The sequence below is a fragment of the Molossus molossus genome, unplaced genomic scaffold, assembly GCF_014108415.1.
Source record: "Molossus molossus isolate mMolMol1 unplaced genomic scaffold, mMolMol1.p scaffold_m16_p_4, whole genome shotgun sequence".
Lineage (NCBI taxonomy): Eukaryota > Metazoa > Chordata > Mammalia > Chiroptera > Molossidae > Molossus > Molossus molossus.
Window position 1 is genome coordinate 91,353,280 of NW_023425377.1, and position 15,418 is coordinate 91,368,697.

The 15,418-nt window shown below is 34.3% G+C and overlaps 1 protein-coding gene across 6 annotated transcripts in view; it reads right to left on the reverse strand.

Moving 5' to 3' along the window:
• CLCN3 (chloride voltage-gated channel 3) overlaps positions 1–15,418 on the reverse strand; it is a 75,198-nt gene that overhangs the window by 38,942 nt on the left and 20,838 nt on the right. Inside the window, exon 1 of one of the 6 annotated variants that reach the window (XM_036281598.1) lies at positions 8,168–8,365. The exons of 4 other annotated variants lie outside the window; for them this stretch is intronic. In XM_036281598.1, coding sequence (XP_036137491.1) covers positions 8,168–8,246 — 79 coding nt within the window. In that variant the 5' untranslated portion in view covers positions 8,247–8,365. Of the gene's footprint in view, positions 1–8,167; positions 8,366–15,418 lie in introns of those variants that run through there. One more of the 6 variants, XM_036281595.1, reaches the window with a different exon arrangement.

The following is a 15,418-nucleotide window of genomic DNA, read 5'->3' on the forward strand; positions in this document are numbered from 1 at the left end:
ATCAGTTGGCTGCCTCCTGCACACCCTCAACTGGGGATCGAGGCTGCAACCCGGGCATGTGCCCTGACCGGGAAGTGAACCGGGACCTCAGTCCAGGACAATGCTCAATCCACTGAGCCACACCAGCTGGGCAAGAATCTACTAACAACTGAATTTCGAAATAATTTAAAAAAAAAAGAAAAGATAGGTCCTGCAACAAAGATCCCTAGATTGTGGATTGTGAAAAAGTGTGATGTGAAAGTAGTACCTCTCAAATTTAAGAAAAGAAAAAATTTAAAAAACTTTTCTGGAGGTCAGACTAGCAGATGCCAGTGACTACCTTCAGCAACAAAAAAGACTGAAGAAAAGATCACTTTCTTTTCAGTGTCCTAAGAAAGAAGTTCCATGACCTTAGTGCACTTTCAGGTCAGAAAGACCTAGAGTCAAATTCCAGCCCTGCCACCTATTAACTATATGATCCAACACAAGTTACTTACTAAACTCTTAGAGATACCTGGGTGTTCTCACCCACTTTTGGTATATGGACTAGAGATTATATATATATTTGACAAAGTGTAGGAAATCAATAACCACAAGCTATTGTTTCTGCACAAATATTTTGGCATTTAAAACTTCATAATGAACAAAATAAGATGATGAACAAAATAGACCCAGAGACAGAAGTAGGGTTCAGACTGAAAAACTTCAAAGGTGGGGGTGGGGGGTTTGGGTGAGGAGGAAGAGATAAACCAAAGAACTTATGCATATAAAGCATAACCAGTGGACACAGACAACAATGCTGGGATGCGGGGGTGGGGGCAGGAGGAGGGTGTCAATGGGGGAAAAAGGAGAAACATCTGTAACAAAAATTTATTAATTAAATAAAAATAAAATAAAACTTCATTAGGGCCCTGGTCGGGGAGATCGGTTGGTTAGAGCATCATCCCAATATCCTTTTAAGATTGCAGGGTTATCTCTGGTCAGGGCACATACAAGAATCAACCAATGAGTGTATAAATAAGTGGAACAACAAATTGATGTTTCTCTCTCCCTTCCTTTCATTCTCTAAAAATCAATAAATTAAAAAAAAAAAAAACTTCATTAGGCTGCATTATATTACTCATAAGGTATTAATCTTAACCAAAAGACTGAAAATATTGCAAAGTGGGGGAGGGGGGTACTTTACAAATTTGACTAGTGAGTTCTGCTACTACTGTATATTTAGTAAAAATCCTGTAGATTTTTAATAGATAACAATTTATTATACCTGACATGGACACCAAAACAAATTTCCAAAAAGTGTAGTCAATGACCAACCTTTCTATAACTGAACATTTTATAAATCAAATATCACCTATAATATTTCATAGTTTCAGTATCACCAACACTAAAATACCTCACCAAGCAGGAAAAAGTATCCAATCAGTGAGCTGTGATTAGCAGCAGCTTTCTTGCAAAAATAATTTTCCTGGTAAGATCTTTTTGCCTTTTCTCCTACCCCGACACAGAACTTTATAAAATTCATGCATACTTACGTAAACACAAATTCATTATATACTAATATCTGTAATCTAAACAAAAAAGTTTTTAAATTATCTGTAGGAAAATTTAAAATTATTCATTATTATTTAAAGTAATACTTTCACCAATGGGAAAAGAATAGTGTTTTCAATAAATGATGCTGGGATAACTAGCTATCCACATGCAGAAGAATGAAGCTGGACCCATACTTCATACCATGCATGAAAATTAACCAAAAACGGATCATAGGCCAAAATGCAAGGGCTAAAACTATAAAACTCTTATTAGAAAACATAAGAGTAAATCTTTGTGACTTTGGATACCATACATAAGTGACCAAAGAAAAAACAGATAAACTAGACTACATCAGAATTAAAATAATCTTTCCCACCTAGAGGCCATTGTTATCTATCTGGTGTCTAATAATAATAATAATAAAACAACTAAGATTTCTTGAGCACTTACTATGTGCCATACACAGTTCTTAGCACTTTACGTGTATTAACGCACTTAAATCTCACACCACAGGACACAGGTATCACTATCTCCACTTTACAAATTAGAAGAATAAGGCACAGAGAGTTAAGAAATATGCTCAAGATTACAAAGCTAGTAAGTAGTGGAACAGAGATTCAAACTCAAGCAGTTTGAATCCAAAGTCATTTCTTACCACTATGCAATACTGCCTAAAAGATAATTTCATGGGCCTGGCTGATGTGGCTCAGCAGTTGAGCATAGATCCATGCACCAAGAGGTTGCCGGTTTGATTCCTGGTCAGGGCACATGCCCAGGTTGTGGGCCAAATCCCCAGAGGGGACCATGCAGGAGGTGGTCAATCAATGTTCTCTCTCATCAATGTTTCTATCTCTCTCTCCCTCTCCCTTCCTCTCTCTCTCTCTAAAATCAATAAAGAAAAAAATAAAAATAATTTCATAGTTTGCTTATACATTTTAAGATATGTGGACATGCTTCTCTCTGAGATAGATGGTGTCTTCTTCCAAAACACTTGTGCACATGCATTTAGCTTTCAGACAATTAATACAATCTTACCCATCAAAACCATCATCACTCTTTGCCTCTGGTTCCAAATCACTTTTCCTATATTATTTAAAATACTGCAATGAAAAAAAAAATGTTGCAATAGTAGTCATGGGCACTGCTTTGCTACTAGCACTCATATCCCTTGCTTTAGCAGAGGTCTAGGACAAGAACAAACCCCATTCTCACCCTCAGGTTGTTCCAAACTCAGCTTAGGCCACAGGCAGCCTCCCTTTACCACAGAAAGAGTTAACTGCCTTGCTGGGTGTATACTGAAGAAACTGGTTTTCAAACTTGTTTGACTGGCTCAAGGCAAGAAACATTTTTCCCTGACAAAGCATATAGATATGTATCTAAGTAAAACCAAAGTTTAGTATACTTACTATCTGGCATATACTCTGACAAGTTTACTTTTTATTTTCTTTCTTTCCTTTTTTTTAATACTGGTCACAACCCAAATGATTTCATAACCAACATGTTAAATCCTGAAATTTGACAAAAACTTAACTGGAGAATACAACATTAATGAAATTATTTGCTTTCTCAAAAAGAAAAGCCTTTATAGTCCCACCCACTACCCCTCAATATATACTTGGTGAACTGAGCTAAATAAAGTACTTCATGGTTGCACCTTACACTGAGCTTATTAGTGAATTTCAAAGCCACACATCTTCAGCAGCCTAAGTCTTTTCTCAAAGGGGAATTTCCAAATACTAATTTTACATGAAAAAGCAGGTATATATTTATTTCCTAAGACTATTACTCAATATCTCTAGGGTTGATCTCAAAAGATGTGACAACAGTGATTTTTATCATTTAAACTCATAATGCAGATTACTGTCCTATCACACACCCAGAAAACATATTCATTTTTTTTTAATTATGGAAGAGGGCAGACAGAAATCCCAAACTCAACATATTTCCTAACTACCATTTTCTTCTGTATATTAAGAGCACAAAGTCTAGTCCCCATGTATTCTTTCCCCTCTTTCTGTGACCTTACTGATAAGAAATGGTCATCCTGGTGAGGAAGGAGAAAGTAAATGTTGTAAGTTGATAGTGAAAGTTCCAGAACATTGGCAGAGTCCCAAATAAAAGATTAAAAGAGTAACAGCAAGCTCTGTGCCTAGTACTTAGTAGGTGGTCAATTAAATGTCTGCTGGATAAATGAAGTATATGCTCTTTAAATCTGTTCTGCCTTCAAGTTATATTTAACTGCCATCTATTTAAACTACAAAGACTTGGAAATTAAAACCAAATCCCAAAGAAGCTGACCCAAGATACAAAACCAGCCAGTAGCAATGCTGAGCCCATTACCCAATTCACTGTTTTCTTCTCTACTCTATTGCCACCCCAAAATAAAAAGACATATCCTTAGAGATAATAAAGTGGATATTAAAATATATGTGTAATTGAAAAGAAGTTCCATATATATTTATTATCTCTGTATATAAGATGATTTATATATTATATAAACTTAAAAATTATAAAATTTGTTCTCTGAAATGGAATGAGAAATAAATTGACAGAAACTAAAGTAAATCCATTTTTTATCTAATTATGGTTGTAACAAACTACAAAAAATTACAAATTAAACACACATCTATTGAATAACAAAAGCAAAACTTTAAAATACAGTTTAAGCCACCAGTCTCCCGTGACTTTGTGTAGGCACAAAGAAGAAAGCTCAATGCTGGAAAACACAGCCAAATTTACAAACTTAATCTATGTGGCAGATCTTAAGAAATTTTGATACACAAAGCATTTCTGACTTACGACAAGTCAGAACAAGAGATAGTATAAAATTAATCATAGTAAAGTGTAGGTTATTTTTAGAAAACCAAGCTAGAGATAGTAATATGAACCAGATTTTACTGAAGATTTTAAAATCAGATACTGTGGGCAAAGAAATGTAAAGGCAGGCTTTATTTTATACTATTGTTTTAGAATATAAAGAGTTACTAACATCAAATAAATAACCTTTCTTTATTCTTTTAATTCAGAGACACTCAGATGAATTAATTTGTAAGAAGAGATTTAATTTTCTAGTTGGCTGAAAGCTTAGAGGTAATAGAAGTACAATATCGACCTGATTCTTAAAACCATTTTACAAAGAGCCTACAAAATGTCCCTGTGGCAATAAAAATATCATCTAGCACTTGGATTTCCAAATAATGTGCAAAAATTGTTAACTACTGATATTTTTAGGAGGGAATAAAAATAAACAAATTAATCTGCATGCTAATGAATGTCAAGAAATTATTTCAGGTAGAAACTTAAAAAAGACTCTAAACTTTTACTTCAATAGAAAAGTTGTACTTTTTATGGGTTAAGACTGTGACTAGTCTGGCATTCAAGTTTCCTCTAGGATAGAGCACTCTTGTAGAGTCCACCTTTTCTATTAACCCTTTTATGACCCACTGGTACCACAAAACTAACCAGGGAACAACATACAAGGCATTTACTCCCATAAGAGCACGTACTCATTCTATCTTCTCCCCCATGAACATCATATCAAATTCCCTTGTGTACTTGAAGACTTGGACTACTTTGAAAATACTTGTCAAAAGGAGACTGATCTCTTCCTCCCCTAAAGTTTCAGAGAACATGGAGACTACACCACTCACTAGAAATGTATTAACTTCCTTGGCTTTTGTTTCTTTGTTTTTAAACTTGGGAAGCCTTCTTATGCTCCTTCCAGACTCAAAATGCCAAGTTATTACAGGAATATATAGTAAGAAACAGTACATACCCATGATTAGAGTATGAGCCAAATCTATCTGTATCAAACCCTGACTTTTAACATTTTCTTACCTCAATTTTGTCAACAAAAAAATGGGGATTAAAACAGTACCTACTTCACAAGTCTGCAATGAGGATTAAAATGACCTGTTACACATAAATGAATTGATACACTTAAGCACTTAAAACAGTAAACTGTACACTAAGTATTAGCTATTATTAATATTACTATTAGTACCATCATCTTTCTCCACACTACTGAGTAATGCTTTATATATACACAGGAGCTAAACTAAAATCTTTGAATGAAACAATTAATATTCAAATAACTTTTAAAGATCCCTCTGGGAATAAAAGGAGGCTTAAGGTCCAAAAGATCAAATGCATGATAGGGCCTGGTAGAAGAAAGAATTCAGCCCCCCAAGGCTAATTAAACTTCATAAACAAATTAAGAAAAAAGTCAAAGTATAAAAATGACAATTCAAATAAAACAAGGGTTTTTTTCCCTGATGAAAATGAAAGAAAGAAAAAAAAATGAAAGAGACATTTCATGAATGAACTTAATGGCTTTTGTGTAGGAAATTTACCCCCAAAAATGGTTAGTTCTAAAATGTCATCATTTCTAATCTATCAACAATAATCATTTACCATCTCACCTAGAAAAGTAGTATTAAATTTAATTTACTCCACAAAGGTAATCCCTAACTCTAGCACTCTGAGCTTCATACTTACTTTACTGGCATCCTTTACAATTTCATACTTCCATTATCTGCCTCTTCATCTGTTATTAGCCTAAAGATATATTTCTAGTCATTGTTTTGTCCTGATTCAGTTTTCTTGATTTATGTTAGCTGCTTATCTCCGCATCTCCAGTTCCTTTGTGCTGACCCATGGCTACAATAGCTTATAAATTATGGAAAACCACCTCTTACCCACAGATACTAGGAAACTACAGTACAGTCAAGTAAGCCTAATAACTGCCTCATCGGTACTACAAAGACACAATTTTACCTTCAAATAACATTAGTTTATATTAATGGAATAAGTCTCATCAAGGGACAAGGAACCTATTTGGGCTGCCAAGAGAAAGACTGATTTAGACTTAAGCAAGATTCCTAAAGGATTATTTATAAAAATATAATAAACGCAAAAAGCTTATATTTTAGTAATAATCATATTAGTAACCATGCCTACTCTTACATATGCTTTGGCTTATTATTATTTGCATATCTTATACAGACATGAACTCCATAAGTAATTTCTGTCAAAGATTGTTAAGCTTAACACTGATAATTTCAATTTACCAAGCCTAGATATTCTGGTTTATTATCATCAACAAACAGATGCTATAATAGCGAAAAGAAAACACAGTTTGTCTTATTTTACAGTTTAATTACTTAATAATTAGCAAATACTGTGACATTTGAACAGTCATCACTCATCCAAGTTGCTTCTGGTTTAAATAAATCCTTACCAGAAAAGGGATGATGGAAACATAGGAAAAAGTAGAGTTAATGGACACACTAATAATGGGGGGGGCGGGGAGGGCAACAGCTCTGGGTGATAAATTATGAAAAATTTTTATTTTCTTCTTTATACTTTTAGATTATTTTCCCATATATTCTAAAATTATATGTTATTTTATACATATAACTATACATATAAAATACATAAAATTTATTAAGAGGGGAATTCTGTAAGTATATGTAACATGATCTTTGTATAGTTTTTCTCAAAATCTGAAAAGCAAGCTTTTACTAACAACAGAATACTATGGGACATATAATAACTGTTTAGAGCTTAAAATAGTATCCAGTAGATAATGCAACCAATAAATATTTGCTGACTATATTAACTTTTCAATTCTAGTGGAACTTAGCACTTAAAAAAGTGTTATAAGAATATAAACTATAACAGGCTAAATGGACTCAGGAAAATCATGACTTCTCTATATATATTTAATAAATAAAAGTTTGAGCTAAAGCATAAAATGAGTTTATAATACCATACAATAATTCAAACTAATGTGGCTCATAAATAAAGTCACCTATCTAAGATGGTTTTCTTTAGGTTCAATTTTTTTCTAGAACAACAATTGCCAATGGCCTATTTTTAGCATAACCGGTTTAAGTAAAATGACTAAAAAGCAATTTAATTAACATGTAATCAGTTTTAAGGAGACCTTGACAGTACCTGCCAAAATATTTATATGAATGCTAGTTTTTCTGGTTATTACAAACTATTGACTATTATTTTTTCTGATGTATAAAAATTACCCTAAATATTTTTATATCGATTTTTTAAAGCTACCTTTGTAAGATAATGTAGTTAGTGTTAATCAGCTGAAGTGCGTGTTAAATGGAAAATGTTAATATCAAAACGTGTTTATCTTTACTGCCATTTCACAGTGTTCTAAAATGCTGGTGAGCTTTTACTATAAATTTACTTTGTGGCGTGAAAGCTACATGGTAATTGGCAGCAGCTGAAATATAATGGTACCGAGACACACACTTGATTTCTCTGTATTAAATTAAAGGAAACATGTTTTCTGAAGCAAGAAAAACATTTTTTAGGGGCTAACCAACACACCACATTAGTTAGCTGTAAAAGCGGATTAATTCATTTTCCCAGTTAAATAGAAAGAGGATTTCACACAGAAGATGGAGTCGGAGTCCGATGTGATCTGAAGCAGTACTAATCTGCACAGAGAAAACAATCAGAGAGGACTACAGAACATTCAGAAGGTTGCATTTGCCCCTTACTAACAACCCAGGCCAACTAAACAGCATACTGCAGTCAAGGACAATCGAGAACCTGTTTAAATTAGACAGCCGCCCAGCCGCATGCAAAACATACCAACAGAGTATTCATAGCAAGGGTATATTACCTCTTTTATGTAATTCCCTCAGGGGAATATAGTCTCCTCCCCCGTCATAAGGCAAATAAGGATCAGAAGAAACATCCATGATTAGAATTTTTAAAAAGAAGAAGAAAAATAAAAGCTTGCTAGCTTAAAAAGACAGTAGCATTTCCTCCACCCCTGCTGCAGCAGGCAAGGGAGATGCCATATTTGATGAGGGTTAGAACTGTATGTAGTTCGACTCGCTGAAGCAACTGTGTTCTTCCACAGTGGATGATGTCATCAAAGGGAAATTATTGCAGCCTGGTTGCTAGTGGCTACAATCTAGCAAGGCTTAGAGGCGGAACAGCCTTCTTAATCAGGTCCGGCTACATATGATGATGACTAAGCTCCAAGTATAACAGACAAAACTGGTTTGAGAATTTTAAAACACTCACAATACAGCCTCTACAGCATCAGTGGCAACTACAGTAAGACAACAGAACATTATTTCTTTTTGATTTTAAGATAAATATACAGAGAACAAAGCATTTAATCTAGATATGTAAAAAGGAAATTCTGGATGTAGACAATGCCCCTTTTAATTTCTAATGTAGAAAAATGGGAGCAACACTCTAATAAGTGATTTTTATATGTATACTAATTTTTATATAGTATTGTCATGTGAGTCATAAAGAACTAGAACATATCAAAGTCTTCAAGAGACTTGGTTTTAAAAGTCAATTTTTAATGATCTAAAATGGGTTCAAAAACTTTAGTAACTGAGCAGTTGAATAGTATTTTATCTCACCAATTCCCTTCAGCAGCCTCTTGTTCCCTTCTTTCAATAACCAAACAGTAAGCCATTCTACCTTTTGAGAAAGAAAACTTATCAACACAATAAGTAACTTGGCTATTGCTTGTGAAACAAAGCAAAAAGAGATTTACTAGGTAGGAGAGTTTCTTATCCTATCTTCCTACTGATCCTAGCTCATAAGTATTTTGTGCTTTCAAAAAAAGGGGGGGGGTTAGTAAAATGTGTCTCAAAAGGTAATTCAAATTGGATCTTTGCTGGAAATTTTATGAAATGCATAAATAAAGCAACTCTTTTTGTTTCAAACTGTAAATTCTTTTTTAAAAAAAGCTCATGCTCATAATTTTTACAGCTACCCTTGAGGTGATTCCTCTAGACTAGGAGATTCTCCTTCTGAAATCACATTATTGTTGCAGTGCCACTAAATAAAAATGTGCTATTCATTAAAAGCAATTCTGTAAGACTCAGGGGTTCTGTAAAATTTGTTTTCCTAAGTACTGAATGAGCCAACTTCTGAGGTCCACTCCAATTCAAGGCATTTATATGAGAATTTAGGTAATAAAAAAAGAGAGGACTCACATGGCAGTTAAGAAAATTCCACTCAGCCCTGGCCAGTTTGCTCAGTGGTTAGAGCATCGGCCCGCGGACAAGAGAGTCCTGGTTCGGTTCCCACTGGAGGCATGTACCTCGGTTGTGGTTTGTCCCCAGCCCCCGTTGGGGTCGCGTGGGTAGCAACCAGTCGATGTGTCTCTCTTACATCAATGTTTTTCTCTCTCTCTTCCTCCCTCTCTCCCTCCCGCCCTATCTGAAGATAAATGCAAAAAGAAAATTCCACTCAGTTTGTCTAGTACATTTGGAGTATTTTTTAATTAGGTTAAATAAAGTTCTCATATTTCAAAAAGTATGAACATCAGAAAGGCAGACCTCATAAAATCTCATATGGGATTTGGAGAAAAGGGTTTAGGAAAGGAACACAGATGGAATTAATGCCATAAAATCTAATTCTGATTCTGGCTATTAACATTTATGATATGACTGTGTGATTTTTTGTTCTTTCTGTATTTTTTTGAATTTTCTTGGAAATAATTTTTTAAACAAGGAAAGCTTTGAAAAAGAGCTAAGTTTACTACATTAAAGTTGGTCCTTTGTTGAGTTCTACTATTATAAAACTTTTTAAAACTATATACTATATGATAATCATAAATAATTTCATTTTTATACTACTTACATTCTTTCATGCCATTGTATAAAATGAAAATCTATCTATGAATTTCCTGGTATTGACACTCTCCTAACTTGCTTTTCCTGTATTACAACTTTGTCATAAAGAAAAATTGAAATGATAGTTAGCTAGCACTAACTAGAGGGGGGAAGAGTACCTTCCTTGTAAAATATATTGACAGTGTTGTATAGGTAAAATTTTTGCATCATAAGTAAATAATTTTGAATTATTTTTAGTTAACAAAAATTTTGTACATGTACATACAATATATAAATTGTACGACCCTGGCCAGTTTGGGTTGAGCGTCGGCCTGAGGATCAGAGAGTTCCAGGTTTGGTTCCCACTAGGGGCATGTACCACACACACAATAAAAAATAAAATAAATAAATAAATAAATTGTATGTATTTTTATAGAGTTCAGTTTAGAATGAGACACAAGAAACTCAACAATTGTTATCACTGAGGAAGGAATGAGGTGGAGTGGGGGGAGATGATGGCACATTTAGTTTTTACTTTATATAGTTCCATATTGTTTTAAAGTTGTAAACAAATACTGTATACTACATATTTAGTTTTTACATAGATATATTACTTTTGTAATAAGAAATCTAAATTTTTTTTTTAATTTCAAAAGTAAACAAATCTCTCACGCTTATGGGTCCATGGCTGCCACTTTTTCTTATAAGAATTATTACTCAGGCTTCAGTGCTACATAATTAGACTTTAGAAAAGGAGAAAGTAGACTGGAAGGTGTGGCAAAAGAGGACTTTGACACAGATTAGGTATTACCAGATTAACAAACTGAATTACAATTAGAGCAGGGCTAAAGTGGAAAGAGAACAGAAGACAAACTGGAGAATTCCTAGGTCAGGGGTGGAGGTATGCTCAGGATGGAACCTCTGAAGAATAAAAACACTAAAGTGGCAGCACAAAAAAGAACTTAAAATTTAGAAGAAGATAGTTCTACTTCCGAATGCAGCCCAGATTCTAACTTCAACTTGATGTGGGATACTGGATAAACCACAACCTCTACGAGGCATACATATCAAGGAGGCAGAACAGATGACTAGGGTACTATAACTATATATGTGTACAACATATTACTATAGTATTATAATGTTCAAACATTAAGCCCTTCCAAACACATGAGCCAAGAAACCTTTAAAAAATTACCTTAAAAAATGTTTATTTGGCCCGGCCAGTGGGGCTCAGTGGATTGAGCCCATGGACAGAGAGATCCCAGTTCCATTCCTGGTCAGGGCACATGCCTGGGTTTCAGGTTTGATTCCCAGTAGGGGGTGTGCAGGAGGCACCTGATCGATGTTGATGTTTCTCTCTCACATCAATGTTTCTCTCTTTCTCTCTTCCTCTCTCTCTAAAAAATCAATGAAAATGTATTTAAATAAATAAAGTTTTTTTGCCATTAGATCTAACTACCAATTTACAGGAAATATGGAAAACACAGAAACATGTTAAATAACAGCTCAAGTACACAATCAGGAAAACCCAAATTAGGAAACTAATGACGTGACTATTTCAACAAATAAATAGTAAGAAGAAAAAAAAAAGGAAGGGGAAGGGCTATAGAATTAAAAATAAAACAAATAAAATCACTTAACAGATATATCAATCAATTTCAATATATAAAGTTTTTATGAAACAACTGGGGAAATGTGAAATAGAAGATATCTGATTTTAAGAAATAAATCATATTTTAGATATAATATAACCTTAAAGAAATTCTTATATTTTAGAGATACAAAATGAAATAAGTATGTGTGTGTATACACATATATATGAATATATTTTTTAAAAAACTAGAGCTGAACAGTAGTTAAAATGGTAAAAACAGATTTTATTCAGGATTATTGCGGGGGAAAAGACACCTCAGTATAGAACTTGGCTTAATTCCCAATACAACAAGGAAGTGGGAATTTACAGCCAAGGAGGGGATTAGAAGGTTTGTCAATAAAAAATTTCTAAGAGGATTTGGACTTAGGATAATGCTAGGCTCATAAAATTAGCTTGGGAGTCTTCTTCCTCTTGAATTTTTTTGAATAGTTTAAGAAAGACGGGTGTTAATTATTCACTGAATGTTTGGTAAAATTCACCTGTGAAGCCATCTAGTCCAGGACTTTTTTTGTTGAGAGTTTTTTGCTTGTTTTTTTAGTACTGCTTCTCATTAGTTATAATTGGTCTTTTCAGATTTTTCTGATTCTTCCTTGATTCCATTTTGGGAGACTATGTTTCTAGGAATTAATCCATTTTGACCAAATTAAAGACATTACAAAGAAAGAAAATTATAGACCAGAATCCCTGATGAACACAGATGCTAAAATCCTCAACAAAATATTAGCAAAGTGTATCCAGCAATACATTAAAAAGATCATACACCATGATCAAGTGGGATTTACTCCTGGGATGCAAGGTTGTTGATACAGTATCGCAAATCAATAAACATGATACACACATAAACAAAATAAAGGATAAAAACTACATGATCATATCAATAGATGCAGAAAAAACATTGGATAAAATCCATCACCCATTTATGATTTTAAAAAAACTCTCTTAAAGTGGGAATAGAGGAAACATACATACCCCAATGTAATAAAGGCCATATATGACAAACCTACAGCCAACATCATACTCAATGGGCAAAAACTACAAGTATTTCCCTTAAGATCGGGAACATGATAGGATTTCTGCTTTCACCATTCTTAACACAGTATTGGAAGTCCTAGCCACAGCAATCACACAAGAAGAAATAAAAGCCATTCAAATTGGAAAAGAAGAAGTATAACTGTCATTATTACAGATGACATGATACTGTATATAGAGAACCCTAAAGATTCCACCAGAAAACTACTAAAGCTGAAAAAATGAATTCAGTAAAGTAGCAGAAGACTAAATAATTATCCAGAAATCAGTTGTATTTTTATACACCAATAATAAACTATCAAAAGGGGAAACTAAGAAAACAATCCCATTTACAACTGAATTAAAAAGATAAAGTACCACTTGCCTGGTGTGGCTCAGTGGACTGAGTTTCATCCCATGGACTGAGAACTCATGGTTCAATTCCTGGTTAGGGCACATGCCCGGGTTGCAGGCTCGATCCCCAGTAGGGGCCATGCAGGAGGCAGCCAATCGATGTTTCTCTTTCACATCAATGTTTCTATCTCTCTCTCCCTTTCTCTCTCTCTAAAATATCAATAAAAACATTATTTTTTAAAAATATCTGGGAATAAATTTAACCAAGAATGTAAAAGACCTGTACTCAGTATTAGACACTGAAGAAAAAAACTGAAGATACAAACAAATGGAAGTATATACTGTGTTCATGTATAGAAAGAATTAACATTATTAAAATATTTATACTACCCAAAGCAATCTATAGATTCAACACAATTCCTATCAAGATACCAATGGAATTATTTCACAGAACAGGAACAAATATTCTAAAAATTTATATGGAACCAAAAAGACCCCAAATAGTCACAGCAATCTTGAGAAAGAAGAACAAAGCTGGAAGACTCACACTACATGATATGAAATGATACTACAAAGCCATACTAATCAAAACAGCATGATACTGGCATAAAAACAACCATAGCTCAGCAGAGCAGAACAAAGAGCCTAGAAATAAACCCACACCTTTATGGTCAATTAACATTTGACAAAGGAGGCAAGAACAGCCTGTTCAATAAATGGTGTTGGGAAATTGAACAGATACATGAAACATAAAACTAAACCACCTTTTTACATCATACACAAGAATACACTCAAAATGGATTAAATGTTTAAATGTAAGACTCCAAATCATAAAAATCCTAGAAGAAAATGTAGGTAGCAAAATCTCAAACATTTCTCATAGTAATATGTTTTTTCATTGTTTTTTTCTTTAATTTATTAGGGTGATATTGGTTAATAAGTTCACATGGGTTTTAAGTGTACATTTCCATGATAACATGATCTGTATGTGCCCACCACCCAAAGGATATTTTTCCTGATACATCTCCTCAGGCAAGGGAAACAAAAGAAAAAATAAACCAGTGGGACTACAACAAACTAGAAAGTTTTTGCACAGCAAAAGAAACCATCAACAAAATGAAAAGACAACCCACTGAATGGTAGAACATATTCACCAATGATACATCTGTTAAGGGGTTAATATTCAAAATTTATAAAAACTCAACACCAAAAAAACAAATAAGCCAATTTAAAAATGGGCAAAGTACCTGAAGAGACACTTCTCTAAAGTGGTCATACAACCCTGGCCGGTTTGGATCAGCAGTTAGAGCGTCGGCCTGTGGTCCACAGAGACCCAGGTTCAGTTCCCGCTAAGGGCATGTACCTCGGTTGCAGTTTGTCCCCGACCCAGTGGCAGCCACTCGATGTGTACCTTTCACGTCAATGTTTCTCTCTCTCTCTCTTCCTCCTGCTCTATCTGAACAAAAAATGAAAAACATGTCCTCAGGTGAGGATAAAAAAAAAAAGAGGTCATACAGATGGCCAATAGACATGAAAAGATGCTCAACATCAATAATCATCAGAAAAATGCAAATTAAAACCACAATGAGACATCACTTCACACCTGTCAGAATGGCCATGATCAATAAATCAACAAACAAACACTGGCAAGGATGTAGAGAAAATGAAACCCTTGGGCACTGTTGGTGGGACTGTAAATTGGTGCAGCCACTGTGGAAAACAGTATAGAGTTTCCTCAAAAAATTAAAAATGGAACTGCTGTAGACGCCGCAATTCCAATTCTGATAATATATCCAAAGAAATCCCTAAGTTCATTGCAGTGTTATTTACAACAGCCAAGATTTGGAAGCAGCACAAGTGTCCAATAGTAGATGAGTAGATAAAAAAGCTGTGGTATATTTACACAATGGAATACTACTCAGGCATAAAAAAAAAAAAGAAATCTTACCCTTTGCAACAGCTTGGATGGTCTTGGACAGCATTAAGCTAAGTGAAATAAGCCAGTCAGAGAAAGACAAGTACCACATGATTCATTCATATGTGGAATCTAATGAAAAAAATGAATTAGCAAGAAAAACAGTGACAGACCCATAAAGAAGAGGCTGGTAGATGTCAGGGGAGAGAGGCTGGGGAGTTTAAGCAAAAAAAAATTTTTTTTTAAAGAAAATACTCATGGACACAGACAACAGTGTGGTGATTGCCCAGGGGGTTGGGTGGGGGGACGGAGATGGAGGGAGGTGGAGAAGGGTATGGGGGAAAAATGGTGATG